At 43.9% G+C, this 23640-nt stretch overlaps 1 protein-coding gene across 2 annotated transcripts in view; it reads right to left on the minus strand.

Moving 5' to 3' along the window:
• The window catches only part of ECH2 (enoyl-CoA hydratase 2), a 118743-nt gene that overhangs the window by 30921 nt on the left and 64182 nt on the right, over positions 1-23640 (minus strand). Inside the window, exons 2-6 of one of the 2 annotated variants that reach the window (XM_087692369.1) lie at positions 19973-19995; positions 19330-19395; positions 3765-3870; positions 3559-3629; positions 3381-3453 (exon numbers count right to left, since the gene is read on the minus strand). In XM_087692369.1, coding sequence (XP_087548495.1) covers positions 3381-3453; positions 3559-3629; positions 3765-3870; positions 19330-19352 — 273 coding nt within the window. In that variant the 5' untranslated portion in view covers positions 19353-19395; positions 19973-19995. The remainder of the gene's footprint in view (positions 1-3380; positions 3454-3558; positions 3630-3764; positions 3871-19329; positions 19396-19972; positions 19996-23640) is intronic. The other variant, XM_087692368.1, reaches the window with a different exon arrangement.

A 23640-nucleotide genomic window follows, 5' to 3' on the forward strand; every position in this document is an offset into this window, starting at 1 on the left:
TCTGGATCATACACAAGCAAAGGATCAAGTAATCCTCCAAACTCTTATAAAGTGTTGTTTAAGAGAACTAACTGTAACTATCGCAAGAGGGAAAGCTGGAGCAGCAGTGGCAGCCAAGCAAATTTCTTTGTAGAAGAGTAGCAGCTAATGGGGAATTAAAAAAGGACCTAACATAACTTTCTAAGTTGAGAATTCCTCAGTCCAATTTATTTCAATATGCGGCCCACTTCTCCAGACAGCAAACTTAACTAACTTTTCACTTTTCTATTTACAACTAAATCCTTTTTTTACTCTTCTAGAATTAGATTTTGGGAAAATTCCAAAAGTTAACCGAGCTCACAGCCTGTGCAATCAATTGCCATGTCACAGCTTGCCATGTTTTACTTCAGGATACCAATGTGAATTTACAAGCAAACCCCCCAGTTTCAATGTTATAATTCTGAATGTGGTAACCATCTCGTTGTTTTCTTAGTTTAACAGCAAAATTGAGCTACCACTTCAACAGAGTTTGGCAGGATGGTTGGGACCTGCCACATGGAGCTTGCAGGGGGGTTAGGAAAGGCTACGGGGCTGTGGTGTTCAAGCGTGCAAATTGGAAAGATCGCATCCATTCTCTGTTTATTTTTTACACAGAAAATGCCTTACATGCAAGCATGTTTGCATAACACTTCATACAAATATAAGCACATTCCTTTAAAAACACAAACAGTGATGCCATGGATCAAGATTGCATAGTGATACTGTGTTTATTCTTGCTCTCTGAATAGTCTATGCAAGCACAACTAAAAACCTTCATCTACCAATAGCTTCATTCTAAGGAGACCAAGCTTCATTTGCAGGCGAATAGAGTCATGGAGGGGAATAAGAGCTTGTAAAATTTGGCTGCTGAAATTAATGGAGATATAGCGTATTGAAGCTGGCCTACACCACATTTACTAAACACTTAATTCAGCTTAACAGTAAATTCAGGAAGAAAAAATCCACACACAGCTAGAGCTAGCTCTACCACACATGACACCTATTGGCCTCAAAGCTTGGTGCCCCTAAAAAATTTTATTTAGATTACTTATGTATGCTCAAAATTAGTTACAAATAGCTGTCTTTCAGCAATTTCTCGCAACACAATTGATCCACGACTGCAAAATCACCTTGTCACCTTCAATCTTGGCCTCGAACCAACTATAGAGTGTTCAAAAATGCGAATGAACACTTCAGCCTGCCAAACCCTAAAAATTACACCCAGCATTTAAACCCAATTTTGTGAAGAATTCGCCTAGACAACTATCATGCATAGTTCCCATGCAATCCCACGTTGTTCCTCTCACAAACAGAGGGATTTCTCGTGATAAACTGTGTGCTTTCTTGGCAAAAGTACATTACACTTGAAATCTCAAAGGAGAAGAGAGAATCTCAACCTGTAGTATTATAATAACTAGTTTTTCTAATATTTAGTCAGAAAACAGCAACATACCTTGCTACCTATGGAGTTATAAGGCTAACCAATGGAATCCCCGCGCCAAGATGAAAAGATTGGCTGTTGTCCACACTCCATCCATGCTATTGGCTTTTAAATTCCATGACTAAAATCTGCAATTTCTGAGCAAAGAAGAGAAAAATGGCTATCTCTAAACTTGGACTGCTCAAAGTGAGAGAGAAAGAGCTCTAAATAGCCAAGATAAGCCTTCAAAATGAGTAACCAACTGATCCTTAATCAGATCTCATTTTCTTAAAAGAGCTTATTCATCACTTAGTCATTAATCATAAGTAAGTTCCTCACTGGACGAAACTTTAGCTCGGGGCCTGACAATTTCTACAGCAAAGAAAAGAAGAATGGCTGTCTCCAAACTGGGCTGCTCAAAGTATGAGAGAAGGAGCCCAAGAGGTAAGGTCCACTGTACTTTTCTATAATTCTAGCAACTATCAAAGGACTCTTGCATATGGATATCCTTCAAAGGTTTCAAAATTGTTGTGACCATTGCAAAGCAAAAGACATGGCTGCAGAAGACAGGTCTGATCAATGACTTACTGAAGTTCAAAAAAGATAGCACCTACAATTTCTTTCAGGGAAGCAGGTTTCCTGGCCAACGTGGTCCAGAAGACCATTGCTTTCTTTCCAAAATGTTAGCAAATGGCCTAGCATCAGGTGTGACTGAGGTGCTGGAGCAAAAAGAAGGAAATATAAATATCCAAAACGCCTCAGGAGCAAAACTGTGCTTTGGTTGTTGCAGAGTATTAAGCAAAGCATGTCTGGAAATATAGGAAAACACACCCCTTTGCTGACATTATCACAAGTATTTGATCCTGGGTTATCCAGAACATCAGAACACCTTCACCATTCATCACAGGCTGGTTATCTTCAGTACTTTGGCCTATGACATCTTTGGAAGCCCTTAACCAACAGTAACCTTTTAGAATGAGTTGTGAATGTAAGTCATTTTGGTCATCTTCTACTGTGTTTATCTAAAGGGATTGTAATTTGATTCTCTCCCTGAACAAGAATTTACCGGGTAGAAAACCAGTTAATTGAGACCTAGAATGTGAACTATTTTAACCATACAGCTGTGATTCAATTGTCTCCCTGAACAAGAATCTACAAGGTAGAAAAAGCGTTAATTGAGACCTAGAATGTGAACTATTTTAACCATGCGGGCTGTGATTTGAGACAATGAATATGGCAAATCAATTAAGCGTCTGACAAAGAGTCTTGTTACTGATTAACGGTTGTCAAAAGATTTGACTCTTTTCCCGGTGAAACATTCTTCTATCAATTAAAATGCTCATAGGCATATTAACTCCCTGAAAAAGGGTACAAAAAAAGAAACTGAAAAATGGGTAACTTGGTGTTCCCTGGCTGCCCCAGTGGGTTGCCACCCAGAACTCTTCTATTCTTTTTGGATTCTCCTGAAATAACATAGATACAAATACATCAACAAAGTTGCGGGCAACAGAGATCACAAATCAAAGCAATCCACATGTCCAGTAGTCACAAAGCAAAGGTTGATGACAGATCCAAATATTAAGTCTAGCATTCCAAGTATATAGGTCGGTCATTCAAAACACTATATATCGGAGCATGAGTGATACTGGAAGTCAGAGAGCATGTCTTGTTTTTAAGGAAATGTAAAACCTTCTTGCAAACTTTTTAAGACAACAGATTCTGAAAGCAGTGAGTGGATAAGCAACAGCATTAAAAACAGCTAGTAATTCTATGATACATACATAAATTCTTTTCAGCTCATTTGAATTTAGAAACCATGTTTGGAGTTCCTTGTCAGAAAATGAAAACCACCAAGGATATTTACCTACCTGACTGTAGTATGCACATAAACTTTGCCAAAAAGAGCAATACAAAGAACCGTTAATACAAGTAAATCACTTACTTCGCCCCTTGTGGGAAGAGGTTTGCACAGCTCTATGTATTGTTCTCCATGTAACAAAAGGCTTGGTAGAAAACTAGCACACACCATTTAGAAGAATTTAGATGGTTAGCTTTCCTATATAGTGCACACACTGACACAGAATAAAAGAAAACAATCTTCAAGAGAGAAACTGGCTCACTGTAGTCCAGGAATTAAGTGAAGTGCTTCCAGTGACCGAAATGCAAACATGATAGCAAATGTCGGTAGTACCTACAATACATACATCTTACATACCTTAACAAACTTTTGACATGAAAAAAAGATCAGGAACTCCCCAACCTTTTTGCTTACAATAACAAACATGTGGAAATCTGTAGCCCAATGTTGACGTTTCTGCACACTAACCTTGACTGCGTGTTGACCTTCATTGCTGTACACATAAGCAAGGTCGATTTTGTCGCAAGGATCAGCTCCACATGCACCAATCCCCAAGGCATACAGCACAACATCCCTGGATAAAACTAGCATTAGTTTGTCTGTTTCCCTCTCTCCATACTTACATCGAGTACACAAAGCATGTCCATTCTAGATAAGCTTTATTCACTACAGTAAAGCTGATAAGAATTGATGTACAAGTAGATTAATGCTAACCACTGGAATCGCGTACCCCTTGGATTTTTTCAAACATTTACTGGATAGCTTTTTGACCAACATCTCATAGGAGTCAAAAAAGTACTGTGAATAGGTGAGCCAGTGTTTTAAGGATCCCCCTAGGAACTTTTGTCAAGTTCCGAGACTCTGTGAGTACAACTGCTTGCCAAAGCACAGGATCATAACATTGTAAAAGGTGGCTTTCACACTGAACAAAATGCTACTTTTCAGCATAATCTTTACCTGCAGAATGCTCATCTGTAATACCATACATCTACAGAGAAATCATCTAAGCCAAAAAATGCTGATAATAGCTGGGGAATTTTTTTTAAGGTGGGCTTTTATAAGAAAAGCTTGTTGACATAGTCCATGAAGTACCTCCTTTTGGGAAAGCAACTCGAACTATCACTCTCACAACAATACTTGAAGAATTGTTTTTTTATTGCAAGTAAAATGTGGCTGATTATATTACTCAAAAAACTGATTACAACAGAATGCTCATGCTCAACAAACTAGCTGGAGCTGATGCAAAGTCACCAATACATCATGTATACAAGCCTCTCAAGGCAGTCTGGGGGCGGGGGGGGGGGGGGGGGGGGGGGGGGGGGGGGGGCGGGCTATATATCGGCAACTGGGGCTGCCTGCCTGCATCACAAAGAATAGACCCTGGCCGCCCCAAGTATGCATGAAGTGACCACGGAGCTCCTGACGAGCCCTGGACTCACCCTGCACCTGATCCCATCGGCCGCAGAGGGAGTGGATGATGGAGATCCAAAGCTCTGCTAAGGTCGCATGTGCTGAAAGTCTCTCTCCGCCGAAAGCCTCCTGACACCGCACCTTCCATATATGCCATCCAATAAGACTCCCTATGATCTCCCATACCTCCGGGCGGTCTATTGTGGGCTCTAATACCTGGCGGATGGGTAGAGCCTCCAAACTGACCACTGCGCACAACCCTGCCTCGATCATGAATATCGTGTCCTGCATCCCGGCCTTATACAAAAGGTGACGGCCCTAGCTAACTACCTGCCAGCAGAAAGCTCCCCATGAGATACACTCAAGGCTAGGTGCTATACAGCAAAGGATGCGGCATGCTCCTCTCAACACGAGTTGCGCCTCCTCACATGATCAAAGGCAGTGCTTTGGGGTTTCCAAAGGCTGCTGTGTGCAATGCTTACAACCTCCCTCCTTCTGCATCTGGGCAAGCCAACTTCCCACCGCCAAGCCTCGATGTGCCACCAGCCATGAAAAGTACGACACCCTCTCAGCCTCCAACTATCCCATAGGCGGCGCCAGAAGGTCCGTCGGAAGGGCTCTGTGATGCTGTGCTCCGCCCAGTGCCTATTACGTAACAGCACCCAGTCCATATCCTCCTGCATCTGTACATGTCTGCCAATCCTAGCAGTGTACTCTAGGAACCAGGGTAGCTTCTTGGCGACTGCAGAGGTTGGCCATAGCCACTCTCCTAGATTCCACTCCAACTCATCAAGTGGTCTGCCCTCCCAGATCTAGAGGCGCCACTCCCTGAGCTCCTTCCAAAAAACATAGGGGTCCAATCACCATGTCTTTCCCTGAAGGCCCACCACCCGAATCCTCCTCCACGAAAGAATCCTCCTCCACGAAAGGGTGGCAATCCCCTCACCCTACTGCCCTCTGTCAAGAGCCAGACGTCCCCCCTCTTGAATGGCAAAGAAAGTCCCCTGCAAGGCGCCACCCACTCTACCTGCCACCTGAACGAGGATCGAGGGAGTAAGCCACTCCGGAGGTATTGCTGCGTCTATCTCTCTTCTCCTCAACTCCACTCCTCTTTGGCAGCCTAATACTCGCTGCAACACCTCCTCATCCGCCATCTTGTACACCTCCCGCCATGTCCTGATGGTACGAGCCGGGCCGGCCTCCCACCCACCTCCCACCCAAGCCACTGGATATGGAGGCACTCACCTATCTATGTCCCTTCCCGATCTTTGACCTAGGGGTTCCAGATCACGGACTGATGGTCTATTTCCTCCTGGTAACCTAGGGAGCTCTGGATTAGGGTCTTATGGAGACCCTACTACACGCAGAGTAAGTTGCGAAGGAAAGGTGATCTGGGGCCCGGGGGGGGTGGTGTGGGTGGGTGGGGGGTGGGGGGGTGTGTCTGGGCTGACGTAAAGATCCATCTCAGGGACGGCCTCTACTCACCACCGAGTCTCAGTCTACAATCCTGAAGGCCCTTCTGCAATAAGACCTTCCAGGTCTGCGCGCCCGGTGTGAGACAGCGGACAACTAGCTTGCCCAAGAGGGCCATACTCTGATGATCCCAAGCCCTCCCTCTGACCTATGTCGTATGACGGTCGCCCACGCTACCTTGGCCCTGGAATCCCTGGAACCATCAGACCCTAACCAAAGAAAATTCCGCACTTAGGCAGCGAAGCTGCACTACACACGATAAGGAGAAGCACCAACACGAGGTGATGTACCAGGCCGTCGCTAGAAGGACGTGGTTAACCACTAGGGATCGTCCGGCTAGTGAGAGGCAAACCGTGCTCTAGTAGGTCAATTTCCTCCGGATAGAATCAAGGACAGGAAGAAACTGTTGGGCAGGAGTGATGTCGAGTCCCACCTAGAACCCTAGGTATCGGACGGTCTGCCCTCTACTCACCCATCTAAATCCCAAGTGGATGTCCCACTCCATGCTGGAGTCCGGGTCTGTGAGGAAACCAACAGACTTTCGCCAGTTGATTTTCGCTCCCGTTGCAAAGCAGAACACGTCAAGTGCCAGCCTCACTCTCTCCAACATCAACTCATCATTCTCTATGTAGAGAGTTGTATCATCTGCGTACTCTGAGTCTAACAACTCAGTCTCCTCTCTCACTAGAAGTCGGAGGCCGCGTAATCTGCTCACACGTGACCTGAGGAAGAGAGACATCGCCTCTGCGAAGAGTAGGAACAGGTACGGGGCCAGGGGGCATCCCTATCAAACCAATCTCTCCAACTGAAACTCCTCCCCTTGCCTTCCGCCTATGAGAACCCTGCTGGTGGCCGATCTGTACAAGCCGGAGACCCCACGAATCCAAGCCTGGGAGAATCCCAACCTCACCATGGTGCCCTCTAGGAAATCCCAGTCCACTATGCTAAGCCCACTCTATCGCCTCAAAGAAGGTAAATACATTGTCTAGGATGCTCCTATCCTGAACAAAGCCTGTCTGTGTGTCATGGATGATATCTAGAAGCACGGGGCATAGTCGACTACCAATCATCTTTGCCAATGCCTTATAGGCCACTGACAATAAGGTGATCGGTCTCCATTGGGAGAGCTCCAACCGGTCTCCCCCTTTGGGGAGAAGACTGATAAGGCCTGCCAAGGGACTCCTTGGCATTTGTCCTGAAGTGAAAATCTTTTGGAAAGCCATGACTAGAGGATCCTTCACCACTTCCCAGTAGGTAGTGAAGAAGGCCTTAGAGAGGCCATCCTCCCCTGGGCATTTCTGCCTATCCTATGTATGGAAAGCCTCCTCTAATTCCTTCTCTGTGAAGGGGGCTAGGAGGGAGCATCCCATCTCCTCTGTGACGAGGGACGGGATGTGATCCCATATCTGTTATCTGCATCTCTTTCCTCTAGCTGAAGCTGTCTCCTACTAGAAGAGATGCGTATAATAGTTGGTGGCAATCTCCATCACCTCATCTGGACTAGAACGGTTCCTCCCATACTGATCATGAAGGCTACGTATCTGCTCTCCTGCGTTGTGGGGTTGGTGCACCTGGAAGAACTCCCTGCACATCGTGTCCCCCTTCCGCGCCCAAAAGGCTGCTGAGGTGCGGAAAGAGAACTCCGAGCACCTGTCCTCTAGGCCAGCAATGGCTGCACGCACGTGCACCTCCGGTGCGTGGAGGGTGGGATCCCCTGGTGCCTCCTGCAATAATCTATGCGTGGTTGCAAGGTCCCGCCGGAGTGCTCTCTCCTCCCTCCCAACACTGCTGCCTGGCCTGTATGGCTGCCTCTTAGCAAATTTTGCTCGACTTGGCTAGGACCTCTGCAACCTCCTCTGCTATCCAATCCCTCCTGTCCCACTCTTTGGTCCAAATCTACTCTATCTGTCTCGTCACCTCCTCCCTCCTATAGATCGAGTCAGGGATCCGATCGGATCGTGTGTCTAGGGCGGATGCTAGGGAGTCAAGTGTCGTGAGAATAGGGCAATGATTGGACAACGTGGTGCCTGCCAACTGCTCAATCTGGCCTCCACGAGAGCCTCCCCACTCTCCCACATAAAACCTTTCCAACCGCTCCAGCAAGACTCCACCTAGCCGCTTGTATCCCCAAGAGAAGTCCAATGACCTCTCCCTCCTGTGGAAGGCAGAATCTTTCCAAGCATCACGTGCTTCGAATGCAAGCAAAAAGACCTCCCATGCCTCTTGCTCCTCCCCAGCCATGCCCTAGTAGTTTTTGCCTCTACCTTGCTGGTCCTCCAAGGCTTCCAAGTTGTTAAAATCTCCTCCAACAATCCAGGAGTCCACCTCTGGGAGTCCATCTACGATCTCCACACAGAACCTGTTGCGTGCCCTAACCTCCGTAGGGACATAGACATTGAGGACTCCAATACACGAGTCCCCAATATCCAATATGATCCATAGAACCCTTCTTGCCACTATCGTCCCGTGGTCTCGTACACAGGTGGTGAGACTCGGGCCAAGAGAGGTACATATCCCTCCACTTCTGCTGTAGGCACCTATGGCGTGCTCCCAGTAAGTGTGCGAGCTGCCCAAAAGTACCTTCCCATTCCACTGGGCCTGGGTGGGAGTGAGCTTGTGCTCCTGCAAAAGCAAGATGTCGATCCGTCCGACAAGGGCAGGCTCCAACTCCTGCCGGACAATCAACTTCCTGGAACCACATGTTCCACTATAGTGGAGACTATTCACATTCCAGGATGCAAGGTGTAAGCTCATGAGGAAACCTGTGACTAACCCAACAAGCATCTGTTCAGTATGGATACTGCTGATGAGGAGGAGAAACTGTGAGGCATGCAATTGCGCTTTGCCACCGGTCTGGATGCTGAACTCCACTTCCCCATGGTGACCCTCGGCCGAACCATAGGGGTGATAGACACTGCAGGTGGTACTATCAATGCATCTATCAGCCATGCTAAGAATCGCACCTCTGTACACTGGTAGAAATGGGCCGCCTGTGCTAGGGGCCACTCGATCACGTCCCTTGAAGCTCTCCACTGTGTGGAGGGGCTCGAAAGATAATGCTCACGTGTGGGACCTCGACACCAGCCCATCAGTTAATGTCCATCATGCAACCTGGCCACTGTTGTGCAAACAGTGCTAATCCTTCATCTCCCATCCACTGGGAGATGTGATCCGCCACCTCACTCTTCAACTCCTCAATTTGTGTAGTCGTCCACTCCCCTGAGTAAGAGGACTGAAGAAAAAAGGCGTAGTTTGGTCTATCCGGTGGTGAAAGTAGGACCTTGCCCCTCCTTGACTTGCGAACAAAGAAGATCCCCACCTCTAGAGGTAGTGGGAACTCTCCGCGCTCCACAACTCGCAGGTAGGACCATGGGCCACTACGGAAGAACTCTTGTGACAACAGCTGTGCCTGTCTCGAGAAGACGTAGCAAGTGACACAGGCAGATGAGCTAGTGGCTGTGTGGAAGGGAAAATCCTGCTAGTGTGCGGAAAAGGTCGGTATGTGTGGCTCATCACCTCCTGCGGGAGAAGGAGGGATGAGTCTGGGGGGGGCTCACCTGAATCGGGTGCGGATCAAGGAGGGTGCTCGGTAGGGGGGGGTGATGGGGGGGGGGGGGGGGGGGGAGGATCGAGGGATGGTGGGATAGATGGAGATGCATGGCGAGTGCGGAGGAGGGGGGGGGTGGTGGAGTGCTTTGCCAAGGGGGGGTCGCTCGGCCACCTACATCGTGGTGACTAGGCTAGATCTAAGGAGCTGGTTGCGCCCCCCTTGCCGTCTCCCTCTCTGACGTCTCTGGACCCGTGTGAAGCCATCAGCGTCCACATGCGGACCTGTGGGCGGAGTCGCCTTGGCTCCGAAACGCATACAACCTATTGCCTAATGCCCAAAGTCGTGGTAGCATAGGCACTGCCCTGGTTGCCCAATCACAATGACCTGCTGCCTAAAGGAGTGCCCGCTTGCCTCAATCTCTAGGAACTGTGGGATATTCTTGACCTCTTTCACTGCTACCCATACCTTTGGGACTCCTGCTGCTATCACTACATCGTGAAAGACGCGGGAAGGACAGTACCGAAGAGCCATTCGAAGTCGTCCACCAACTCACGATACTCAATCGCCAGGCCAAGGAAAAGAAGGGTAACCGGGTGCCAAAGAAACTTGTTGTGGAGTGCAAACGCCTCCACAGTAAAGCCATTGTACCAAGGGACAATGTATATGACCCCCTTTGTGGACGCATATGGTGAACTGGCAAGTAACTCATGAGCTGTGTCTGCCAAGCTAAGCGGGACCATGAGATCCCTTGGCCTAATAGGGCCGCCTCTACAATCTGCGCTGTGCCGATGCGCAGAGTTGAGTGAAGCCAGTCTCGAAGCTGGGCCCTGGCTAGGGAATGTCCTACTACCAAACCATAAATCGTTGTTTCCATTAGCTCCAGCTCCTTAGCTCAGATGGCTAAGAGCTGCTCCTCGGAGAGGACTACACGCAAGGTGTTTGACTGGGGGGTACTCGCTGAGTGCGTCGGTGTCTGACCATAGGTTTCCATTGCGCGTCGCTGCTGGAAACCTACCTATCACACTGCTGTGCTACCGAAGGGGGGAATTGCTGAAGAGGGAGGGAGCAACTGGAGGGGGAGGGGAGTCGATGGCAACAATACTTGAAGAATATGAATACATCTAACATAAATTGCTGTATATAATCGACTATTACGAGCCCAAAAATAAGTTGAAAAGGCCCAGAAGCCTTCAAAACAAATGCAAACACCATCTAGTTTGGCTACCCTATGAAGTCCTCGAGAACAAGTCGATTGAGCTCTTGTGAGAAAAGTTTATTATAGGCAACAAAAGTTATACATTAGAATGCATAATTTGGTGATCCCAAAAATGAGCTCAGAAAACCCAAAGCTTTTAAAACAGCTGTAAATATGACCTATTTTGGCTTTAATGCACACCATCTAGGAGTTCAAAAAGCTACTTCCTTGGCACTTTACTCAATTTTAACCACCCCAAACATTGTTTTAAAAATTAAGCTAGCATTTAGTAAGTTTATGAAGTAATCCATGAAAAAATGAACTCGCAAGGCCTAAGAATCCTTAGAAACACTTAGGTTTTTCTACATATAATCTTTGAAAAAGCCTTGGAACATTTTGAAATCAAATTGTTTGGAGGTGTAATTTGTTGAGGTTCACCAAAAAATAAGCTTAGAGGCCCAAAAACCTTGAAAATAATGATAAACCTATAATTTTTCCCCAAATGAAATTCGAAAGGGCCACTATTTTGTGCATTGGGGTGGTTTGTATTCCAATTTAGACAAAGGGAGTCTTGTGAGTTCACAAAACTATCTAAAGCCAATCCATGTTTGCAATCATCTTTATAGCTTTTAGTCCATCAAAATCACCAAATTTGCATTGTAATATATTTTTGCATTAATCTAATTTTTTTAAGTTGTTTTGAACTACAAAAAACCCCTTTAGTGTTTTGCATAGTAATCAATGAAAAAATGATATTGCAAGGCCCAAGAATGCTTAGATGCATAAGTGCATAAGAGGTATACATGTTGTGCTATCAAGAAAGTGATGGAGTCCTATGTGCAAGTGTTATGAGTAATTGACGCTAGTGGCATTGGTTTACAGTTGGGTTTAAGAGTTCAAAGAGGTAAGTGAACTGTTTAACATGATCGCATCTATACAAGTTAGGGAAACATACAATATCAAAATCTTTTGTGAATATGGTGAAAAAGAAAGTAGTAATGGAATCTAGATTAATATCAATAGGTTAGGATTAGTACAGACATGTCCCCAAAAAGCTCAACTAGAACATGTCTCTCAAAAGCTTGCCTAAAAAAGCTCGCCAAAGAGACACACCCATAATGGTCTATAAACATTGTACCATTTTTATGAAGACATAAAATCTCACTTGAGGAGACTCTTTTATGAACTAGGCATACATGAGTAGCATCCTAGAGTCTATAAATAAATTTTCACCCAACCTTTTGAATGGAAAACCTCTTGCAAACTACATTCATGGGTGTTGGCAATAAAGGCGCCTCCGCCCAACACCGCGTGTCTTACTTCACTGACAGTACCTGCCACTGCATACTGTAGGTGGCAAGCGCCCGTCACCGTCGCTTTATTCTTTATTCTTTTAGTGATAGTTTGAATAAAGAAAGGCCCAGTCACACATTGTGACTGTTGGAGTTCCCATTTTGTGTCTCTCTTTTTCTTGCTCTTGCTCTCCTGCCATAGCTCTTCCAAGAAAGCTTCGATCCTTCTCACCTTTCAACTAGTATCAGAGTATGGATTTATAACTACTCGACCTTGGTTCATGACTCCTTCAACTTCCTAATGATTACCTACACTCATTGGGTCTCCTTCCCAACAACCATAGCCGACTCTCTCGAGCTCCCGTCACTCTCTGGCTTCCCGAGCACCTACCCGGTCCCTTTGGGCACCCTCAAGGCATTGCATCAGAGGTATTTCTTCATTTGTTTCAGGGTTTCATTGAGCTCACAGGTTCACATCAAGGTTTGAGCTTGTGGTAGCCATTGGAGAGCTTGGTTGCTTACCTAGCATGATTTGTGGCCTTCTTTGGCCCCTTGGCAACCACCATAAAGCTTGTTGTAGCCCCAACCCCCCTACAAGCAGCCCACACAGATTTGCGCCATTCTGCCCAATGCATTTACAGCACGTGATCAGTTGTTTAATCTCCTCCAGCTCATCCCAGTCATTGGCAACCTCATTGGGACACTATATACTTGATTTATGCTTGGCATTTGATCCCGAGCCTTGGCATTGAGCATTGATGTGATTTACTTCAGGTTTGGGACTGTATACACAGTTTACAGGCAGCCCACAATAGTGCTACATTAGCATTTTATGTCTGAACCACTTTGGCATTGACATTGGTTGCCCGGTTAGTCTCGAATGCTAAGGGAATGTATGCCTATGATGTGAGATGCTTTTGGGGCTGAATTTACTCAGCCATTGATTGTTTTACACAGTCCACAGGCAGCTCAAAACAAGGCAGCCCCCTGTCATTACATTTTATGCTTATGCTACATGGTCATTTGATGTCCGATTATGCCCAGTTGGTGCCTATACATATGGAAAAGTATGCCTAAGGTTATGAGCTTGGATTGAACCACTATTTGCTCAGTTTTGGACATTTATTTGCTGCTAGAATATTCAGGGTTGAAGCTCATTTGCTTATATTTGGATATGCCTATTGGATTCGGGCTATGTCTTGGATGTATATATTGATGTAATGACTCTAGGGGATTGACATAGAGCTTGGATTTGCTCTCGGATCATTGGTTGAGCTTGGGCTTGCTTCGCATAGCATTTGGATCTCCATCTTTGATGTACTTATGGCATGTACTTTGCTTATGTCTAACTAGTCTTGACATGCTTGGTTTATGCCATCCCTATACATGCTAGTTACATTGTCTTGGAGTTGATTTTGCTACTGCGGCTTACTTGGGCTTGACATTTGATTTCCCGGAGCCTACTTTGACTATTTCTTGGCTTGCCAGAGTTACAATTTGGATGTACTTGTTGTCTATGGATAGTATGTATGGATATTACACAGCCTACATGCTCGGGATGTCTCATTGATGCTTGATCTTGGACACATGTCACTCGTGCACTCTTACATACTTTGTTCAAGCTTTCTTGCTTGACACTTACGGCTTTTGTGCCAATGGAAGCATCTTTGGATGCTTGATAGACATTGAGCAAGCGGCTTATACTATTGAGCACTTTGGATACTTTAGACTATTGGGATCTTCACTTTGGATGATGCTTGGCTTCTACTATTTGGTCCACTGTACTTGCTTATGAGCTGACTTGGGTCCGTTTTCTGTGAGCTCACACCTACTTGTGTCAAGTCTTGGCAGTGGCAGGTACATTTTTTGCTCTGTTGATTCAAGGGTGTACCGACTCATTGGCAAATGTTTATATGATATGTTTGCGTGTTGGTTTCATGATTATCGGCTATCATATGCCTATGATATGCCCGCATGACGCTGGTTTTGGACTTGGCAGTATTTGATTGACTTGGGATCCATTTTTTGGCACTTTCAGCTCTCATTTTCACAGTTCTGTAATTTATTACAGCAAGCATTTATGTTGGATTGACATGGAATTTTCATGCTGAATCGTCCGGATTTGATGCATTACTGATGGTATTTGGTGGGCAGCATCAATAGCTATTTGTTCATGGTCATTTTGCCTTGGTTTTAGTGGTATTTTGGTTATTTACAGCAGTTTACAGCAAACAATTTTGAACTGTCTGCGCTATTTCAACTTGCAGTATGGCATCTTCTTCCACTGGCAGTGCTATCTTCAACATCACTAAGCTTGATGGTATGAATTATGCCTATTGAAAGAGCCAAGTTTGGCAAGTATTGGTGTAGAAATAGCAAATAAAACCATTAAGGCTGCATGGAGAGCAATCTGAAACTATGATTGATGATGAATGGATGGAGCTTGATGAGTTATGCAAGTCCACTCTCATCTTGTCTCTCATTGAACAGGTTCATTACAATGTGGTTGAGGAAGCACAGAGTGCTTGGCAACTCTAGGATAAGATCAAAAACCTCTATGACAAGAAAAGTCCAACGAGTCAGATGCATTGGCTGAAGTAACTTATGGACCTGCACATGAAGGAAAATATGACAATGTCTGCTCATTTGAGCTAGTTCCATGCTATTCTCAAAATCTTAACTTTGCAAGGCATTACCTTCAATGATGAGGTTACTCCAATGTTTTTGCTTGGGACTCTGAGTGAGTCATGGAATATGTTCGGCACTGCCTTATGTGCTCCTACTACTACTTTGAACTTGCCTGATATAGAGAGTGCCCTTCTGCAGGAAGAGATCAACTATAAGAACTTGGATGCCTCTCGTGTGTCGCGTGCTTGACTGTTAGAGACAGAGATGGTAATGGAAAAAATGACCCTGGGAATGGCCATGGCAAAGACTCCCAGAAGTCTAGGTCTAAGTGGTGTGGTAAGTCGCGCAGCAAGTCTCATGGAAGAAATGCTAATGTGACATGTCACCATTGCGGCAAGAAGGGTCATATACGCCCACAATGTCATGAGTTGCACAATGAGAAGCACAAAGAGAAGGGGAAAGACAAAGTATAGGAAAAGTCCTCTAATCACAGCATTATGCCTACGAAATCCAATATGAAAATCGAGGAGATAAATGTCATGCAAACTAAGGACTACATACTTGCAGGTAGTTCTTGTGATGCTATGCCGTTGACCGAGGTTCACTCCATGTATACGCAATGCTGGCTTTTGGATTATGGTGCTTCATTTCATGTTACACCATGCCGTGAGTGGTTCCACTCCTACTGCACTGTCTCTGGTTCAGTTCGCTTGAGTGATGACAAGTCACTTCCTATTGTTGGCATTGGGGATGTACGGCTGCAGTTCTCTACTAGCAGTACTTTTCTGTTACAGGATGCACTTACACGTAGTCTTATGTCTGCAGGGCAGCTTGATGATATTGGGTTTCATGTCTCTTTTGGGGATTCTGCCTGGAAGATCACACATGGCAGACTTGTGCTTGCTAGAGGTGCCAAGGCTAGCAATCTCTATCCTCTTGTCGTTGATGGATCCTCTATTGATCATGTTTTGTCTGTGGATTCGGCATTGCCTTATGTGCTCCTACTACTACTTTGAACTTACCTCATGTAGAGTGTCATTCTGCAGGAAGAGATCAACTGTAAGAACTTGGATGCCTCTCGTGTGTCGCGTGCTTGAGTGTTAGAGGCGGAGATGGTAATGGAAAAAATGACCCTGGAAATGGCCATGGCAAAGACTCCCAGAAGTCTAGGTCTAAGTGGTGTGGTAAGTCGCGCAACAAGTCTCATGGAAAAAATGCTAATGTGACATGTCACCATTGCGGCAAGAAGGGCCATATACGCCCACAATGTCATAAGTTGCACAATGAGAAGCACAAAGAGAAGGGGAAAGACAAAGTATAGGAAAAGTCCTCTAATCACAGCATTACGCCTACGAGATCCAGTATGAAAATCGAGGAGATAAATGTCATGCAAACTAAGAACTTCGATGGGGAGTACATACTTGCAGCTAGTTCTTGTGATGCTACGCCATTGACCGAGGTTCACTCTATGTATGCGCAATGCTGGCTTTTGGATTCTGGTGCTTCATTTCATGTTACACCATGCCGTGAGTGGTTCCACTCCTACTGCACTGTCTCTGGTTCAGTTCGCTTGAGTGATGACAAGTCACTTGCTACTGTTGGCATTGGGAATGTACGGCTACAGTTCTCTACTAGCAGTACTTTTCTGTTACAAGATGTACGTTATATTCCTACACTTACACGTAGTCTTATGTCTGCAGGGCAGCTTGATGATACTGGGCCTACTAAGTCAAACAGTGCATAAATGACTACACTAATTGAGTGGCGCTATGTCTTTGCCAGCTGTAGGTAGGTGTAACAAACTAAATATAATAAGTAATAAGTCAATGGCCATGTGAGTATCATAATGACCACCAACGTGCTAAGTGTGTTGAGATATCGAGCTCCACTCCTGATATGCCAGGGTGACCGCTATGTATTTATATCACCGACTTGTTAGCTGTAGATGTGGTTGGTACACCGCCCATGAATAATAGCTAGATGACAGCTATCCTTATCTACTCTAGTTCGTGGCTCAGTTAGTATACCACCTTAGTTAGTTGAGTTTGGTTTGAGACCCATATATAGGGTTCTTCTATTTCTATGTACTTGAGTTCTTTTTGGCTTACACATCTAAGAAGAGGAAAATTGTTTTCAACCTCCACCTGTGTGTGTATTCCCCCATTGTGCAAGCAAGAAAGCTACAAGTGAGACTCCTTCCTTCTCTCCCACAATCTTGACATGGTATCAGAGCCTTGTTTGTGGCAAGGAGCTCAAGAAAGCAAACCAAGTTCGCGGTGTTCTGGTAAGAGGACCAGTGTTGCTTTCATTTTTCTATTTTGGGAGCAAGTCTCTGCAGGTAGCACAGCCGGGAAGTGCAAGAGTGCATTGTGTCAGATTGAGACATACTTCGCGGTGTAGCAAGAGGGCAGTACCTCTCTCTCTCTCTCTCTCTCTCTCTCTCTCTCTCTCTCTCTCTCTCTCTCTCTCTCTCATGCATGCTAGCTTACATATTGGAGTATAGGTCTAAAATCTTGAAATATTAACATGGGGATCTTTCTCTCTTAGAATTCTATTTCTCTCATATGTGCATGCTCAGAAATAAGTATGGCCAACTATGATCTTGGGAAATTATTATTATTTTGTATGGATGCCTCAAGTACCTTTTGAATTTCTTTATTATAAAATAGAATTCTTTAATTAAAACCATAATTTAAATATCATTTGAAAGATTAGCATTCAATACAAGTATTACAAATTATTTTATCAATCAAAATGTAGGTTGATGTTCTAAGTTCACAAGATTAAAGCTAATAACCTATCAACATTTGTCGCATCTTAAGCCGTTTTGGACTTTTAGAAAGTTTTTGAAATTTTAGGTAATGATGGTTGCTCAACCTACATCTTGCTAGTATCTCTAGTCCTATTAGGGGTAGACAAAAAAGATTCCAGCCTATGCTGTCTAGCTAGAGGCCCTGGAATGTGAGTAAATACATACCGTGCTGTGATGGGACCAATAATTTCCTAATTGGAATGGGAGTGCTGGATTTAAAATGCTGTGCTAAGTGAGCATCTTTCAGATGGTATGTGCTGAAATCAAGAATATGGTGACATTTCCCAGATTCGCACAAGATCTTAAACAACAAAATATATGCTCTACCACAGCATGGGCCACAGCATGCAATTGCTGTGCAAAAGTGGCAAGTTTGCAGCTTCTACTGCTGGTTGCATACAAAAGCGCTAAAGAAAATAATATTAGCGCTTCTACAAACTGCTGCCATACCAGAAAGATGCATTATTGGGGTGACTTACTAACCCAATGAAAACTAAGATATTAAATCCACAGTAGCTGCTCCAGAATTCAGATATGCATTCAGTTTTCTAAATGGCTTGCGGCAGGGAGAAGTTTAAAAAACAACTCAAGAAAGGTTTTCTCCTACATCAATAGAACCCTAGGGCAGCAATCAGCTTAACCCTTTCATTTGAAGAAAGTCCTGTGATGAGTTCCTTTTTCCTTGTAAGTTTTCTCCACTTGCAGCTAGAGAGTGTTGTAGTAGCATGTGAATCAGCAGTAGACACTTATTGCAAAAAAAGTTGTGAAATATGTGAAGACTTGACTTCATCTTGACAGACAAACATTCCAAAGTAGTCTGGAACAGGTCTTGGAGCAAGCCCCAGCTGCTCGTGAAAACTTCAAAGCTGACAAGTGAAGCATTCCCAAAAAGATCTTTTGTGTTTTCCCACTTGTTTCAGCAAGGGCACAACTAGCTCTTCAGTGTAGATGTATAACCACCTACAACAATTCCTTTCAGTGCTTTACCATTGGCATAAAATCTCCTTGTTTGCTTCTAACAGAATACTGCAAGGATTAAGTGATGTTTATTATGACTTCAAGATGCACAGAGCTTGACCATAAAGTCACATCTGATACTGCTTCAAGCGTACAGTTAAACAGAAAGATTAGACTCTACTCTACCTATGCATAAGGTCTACAAAATTTCTGTACACGCCCAAAGTGGCAACCTTAGACACATAGAGCTCCAAGCTATTAGGAAATTATTTGCTCAAGTATAATTCGGAAAAATAAAAGAATAGTCCATTACATAACTACCCTGAACAAATTCAAGGTATGGGAGACCAGAGCTATTTTATGTCATTATTCCTTTCTTTTTCTGGCACAGGCTTTCTTCCAGGCCTACTTAAGGGCTCAATCTAGATACTCTTCCCTGCATTTTCCATAACGTGCATGTAAGCTTCCAGAATGCAAGCATTCTCCAAAGGATCACACATTGAGCTGCATGGAAAAATACATAAGAGCATTGGCATTTACATAGTTACATTTGTGCATGCCATTGCTCATACATGCCTTCTCATGACCCTAAAAGTTACTAACTGGCCTCTAGCTTGAACCTTCACAGTTATTGTAACACATGTAAAGGGATCTTTCTTGCTCTTTTCCCATATACTACGTAGCTAAAGTGTGTGGAGCAGGCTGGACAGGAAGACCTTATGAAGCGTCCATGATACATGGGGTTGGCTTTGGGCTTGGCAAGTTGATGACTTTATGCATTTCTGTGTAACATGTACAAAAAAATGTCAAGAATTAAAGTGGATGTTTTAGCAAACTCTAGCTTCTCACTAAATAGAAACTTCAAGGGACTGATGACAGGTGTTAACGAGATATTCATGAAAGTACAATCACTAGGTTTTACATTCATGCAATCAATGAGCTGAATATCTAACTAGGACAGACTGTAAGCAGTAATATATCTCCATTGAAAAAGCAATAGCTTGATTCCTTTTGCAATAAAGAGTGGCAAACACAACAAAATGTGTCACATAATGCTCCAGACCACTCTCATCATACTCTATACACCAGTCTTGAGTGTCTGATAAGTTGGTAAAAGCACTGAGCTCAACATTTACCACCAAATAAAGATTGGTCAAATGCTCTGATCAGATAAGCACAAGATTGTTTTAATGCCTTTAATTTGTTTAAGAGGACAAATCATTCAGCCATCTTGATTCGAGATTCGACCCCTCATTTTCAGTCCTCTGCCATACCATCATGACCTGTCTTAAATGTCATATGCTTACATTCTAGACATAGTTCAAACAGAATTCTTTCTCGTCAGTTCTTTATGCTCACCTTTCTGTATAACTGCATTTTCCCTGGAATCAAGACAAAAAATAAAGATCATCAAAATGCAAGAATCATTTACATCAAAGCCACACAAATGGAAATAGCTGCTTGAAATAATGACCACATAAAATCAAAGCAAACTTATCTTCCCATTCAGAATATATTTCTACTTTAGCTTACGCATGTCTATGCAAAACCCCACTTCTGATGGAGGATCTGCATAGACTGTTAAACTGATGCAGTTATACTGATGTCTAAGCCAAATTTCCCAAATTACAGTGAACAAATCTAAGAATAGGTGAAGGTATTAAAGAACTGCTTTATGGCCTTGATTGGACCTCTTGTACAAGCATATCCTATTAACAAAAAAGTGTGTATCATGTGTGTATTAGGCCTTTTACTGGCTTGCATGGGCAGTGTAGAGTTTCCAGAAATGGCATTTCGGACCTGCCAATACAGGACGGCCATTTCCGTTTCTTGGAAACACCATTTCGGGCAAGTCTGGTGACAAGCAAGGAAACCTCCTTTTTGGCTGAGTTTTTTCTTGCTTGCTTGTTTTGCCTATTCCCTACATGTTATAGACTATTGCACCTGCTTTAAGTGTTGTGAATCTGTCCTAACTGCTGCATACCAGCGTGTGGTCACCTCGGCAACATTTGAAAGCTCTCTTCTTGAAAGGTAAGCTTCACCTATGAACATTCAGGCTATTTTCCTGCAGATTTCAGACCTGAATTTCTGCAAGTTTCAGCCAAGGTATATGAAATTTTTTCTCTTGCCAGCCATGTTCACACTATTTCAACCTTACCAATCATTTGTTTGCGAACATTTAGTTTGTTTTCCTACAGATTTCAGACCTGAATTTCTACAATTTTCAGCCAAGACATAAGAATTTTTTTGTCTAGCCAACCATGTGTACACTATTTCAGCCTTATGTGTCATTTGTTTGATGTTTAGGTGACTTGCATAGTGGATAGAGCTATTGGAATTGGGTTTTTTGGTTTTTTTTTTTTTTTGTGTGTGTGTGTGTGTGTGTGTGTGTGTGTGAACACAAGACATTGAGCAAGAGTTGGCAATAGTCCCACAGTCCAAAGATGCAACTACTAGAATGATAGAATGAAAGTACAATAGATCTTACGTAAGTTAGACCTATCCCTAACTCAACTCGAGTGAATTTAGTTGGGAATAAAGGGTCACCGTGCCTTTTATTGTGTTCACGTGTGAACGCACCCTTACACTTTGTACTTAATATATATTCAAAACCTAAAATGTGGTACACTAGTCATTGAACCAAACATCAGGTGTCGTGCTCACTCTCTCACTCTCTACTGCTCTCAACTCTTCGCATCTGCACTCTCAGCTCAGCTCACAACAAACTCGTCTACTAACTCGTATTAGAGCACACAGATTGTGCACGTTTCCCAAAGCTCGTGATAGGCGAGCAGGAACTTTAGGCATCAACTGTCAATGTTTGATACGTGCAGAAGAGGCAGGCGGACTAGATGAGCATCAGCCGTCGATGTTTGGCACATGCAGAAGAGGCGACAGACAAGACGGGCAGCAGGTTGCAAATGCTGCAGCGACCAAACAAGACGGGCAGAAGGTCGCAAACGCTGCAGGTGACTAAGCCTAGGCGACACGAACGACAAGGCTGCGGATGTGACACGCAGACTCGCGACGACCAGACACCGGCTCAAGTGGAAGGTGGCGACCTGTTGGACAAGTCACGCTGGTCACGAACCTGACCTGTCAATCACCATTCTTTTTTTTTTAACATCTGCAGTCATTTTACTGGGTGTTCACACGCCAACAGACAAAGTCAATTTTTGCCCAAGAAAATCGAGGCTTTTCTCAGATCTGGGGATTTTCATGCAGAAGTGGACAATTTGACTCAGAAATTGCGAAATCAACGCACAATTCCCATGAAATTTTGGGGTTTTTTCACATTTTGGTGAAATTTCTTCAATTTCAGTGAAATTTGTGCACACCAAACCCGAAAATTTTGGGGCTTTTGCAGAATTTCATCAATTTGTGCAAGAATTGCCTACTATATGCATTTGGGTACTTGAATTGATGCAATTTGAACAGATTATCTTCTTAACATTTGGGGCTTTTGACCCAAATTGTCAAATTTGTGCTCGGGAATCCCTTCGGAGCAAAAATTGCAGTGAAATTTTGGGGATTTCACATGTAACTAGTGGCTTGATCTCCAATTGTGTCAGAAATTGCTTGAAGAGTGCAACAAACGACAATTTTTTAATTCTGAAAATTCATTTGCAGATCTGGAAATTTCTGCAATCTTAGGACTTTCATTGTTGGTTGGTACTCTTGTGCATTGTGGTCACTTGTGTCATATTTGGACTTGCGTTTGGTGACTAGTTAGTCAAATTGGGGCTGCAAATTATGGCTGGAAACAGTGACCGCAGTAATCTTTTGCACATTAAGAAGCTTGAGGGTGCCCATAATTTTTCCATCTAGCAAAAACAATGCTACAATGTCTTGGTGCAGAAAAAACATGTAAAGCCCATCAAAACAAAGGGAATCAAACCAGCAGACATGGAACAAGACGAGTGGGATGACTTGGACGAACTTGCTTGCTCTACCATTGAGCTCTCAGTGTCAGACAACTTGCTCTTCAACATTGAGAAGCTGAATTCAGCATATGCAATGTGGCAAAGGCTTGAAGAATTGTATGCTCAGAAAAGTGTAACCAGTAAGGTTTATTGACTGAAAAAACTGATGGACTTTCGCATGAAAGAGAGTACAGCCATGTCTGTACACTTGAATGAGTTTAACTCAATTTTCAGTTAATTGATTGCTTTGGATTTTCATATTGATGAAGAATTCAAAGCTACCTTCTTGCTATGCACCCTACTTGAAAGTTGGGATACTTTCAAGATAGCTTTGAGTAATTCGACTACTCAACTGGTATACTCTGATGTGGAGAGTTCTTTGTTGATGGAAGAACTCAATAGGCAGAACAACTCAGCAAACAAGTCTTCAAATGCATTACACACTAGAGGCAGATTTCAGCATAAGAGCAATTCTGAAAACCGAGCACATAGTAAGTCTCATGGCAAGAATGTGGAGTGCCATCATTGTGGCAAAAAGGGGCACGGGCACTACAAAAGGGATTGCTTTCAGCTAAAGAAAAAGAAGGGTAAAAACCAAAAACAATCAAGACAACAAGGCTGAAAACAAGGACAGCCAGCATGCCAAAAAGAGCAATGTGAAAATAGAAGAGGTTAATGTAGTCACTCATGATAATGACAATGATGGCGATGTACTCCTAGCTTCTTCTTTGGATGCACATGCATTGATTACAGACTCTGAGGATAACATTCACCCTTGGATACTTGATTCAGGTGCGTCCTTTCATGTCACACCACATCATGAGTGGTTCTCTGACTACAATGGTGCAATACGTGGTGTTGTCCACTTGGGGGATAACTATACATGTAAAATTGCAAGTATTGGCAATGTGAAACTAGAATTTCAGCATGGCTCTATGTTTGTTTTGCATAATGTGAGACATGTACCCTACAAAAAGAGCTTGATCAACACAAGGCAGCTAGATGATGAAGGCTATCACACCATCTTTGGGGATAGCAAATGAAAAATATGTAAGGGCTCCCGCATTGTTGCCAAGGGGTCCAAAAGTGATACTATGTATCCTT

This window comes from Lygodium microphyllum, chromosome 14, assembly GCF_053477565.2.
Source record: "Lygodium microphyllum isolate KBCC chromosome 14, Lygodium_microphyllum_v1.1.10, whole genome shotgun sequence".
NCBI lineage: Eukaryota > Viridiplantae > Streptophyta > Polypodiopsida > Schizaeales > Lygodiaceae > Lygodium > Lygodium microphyllum.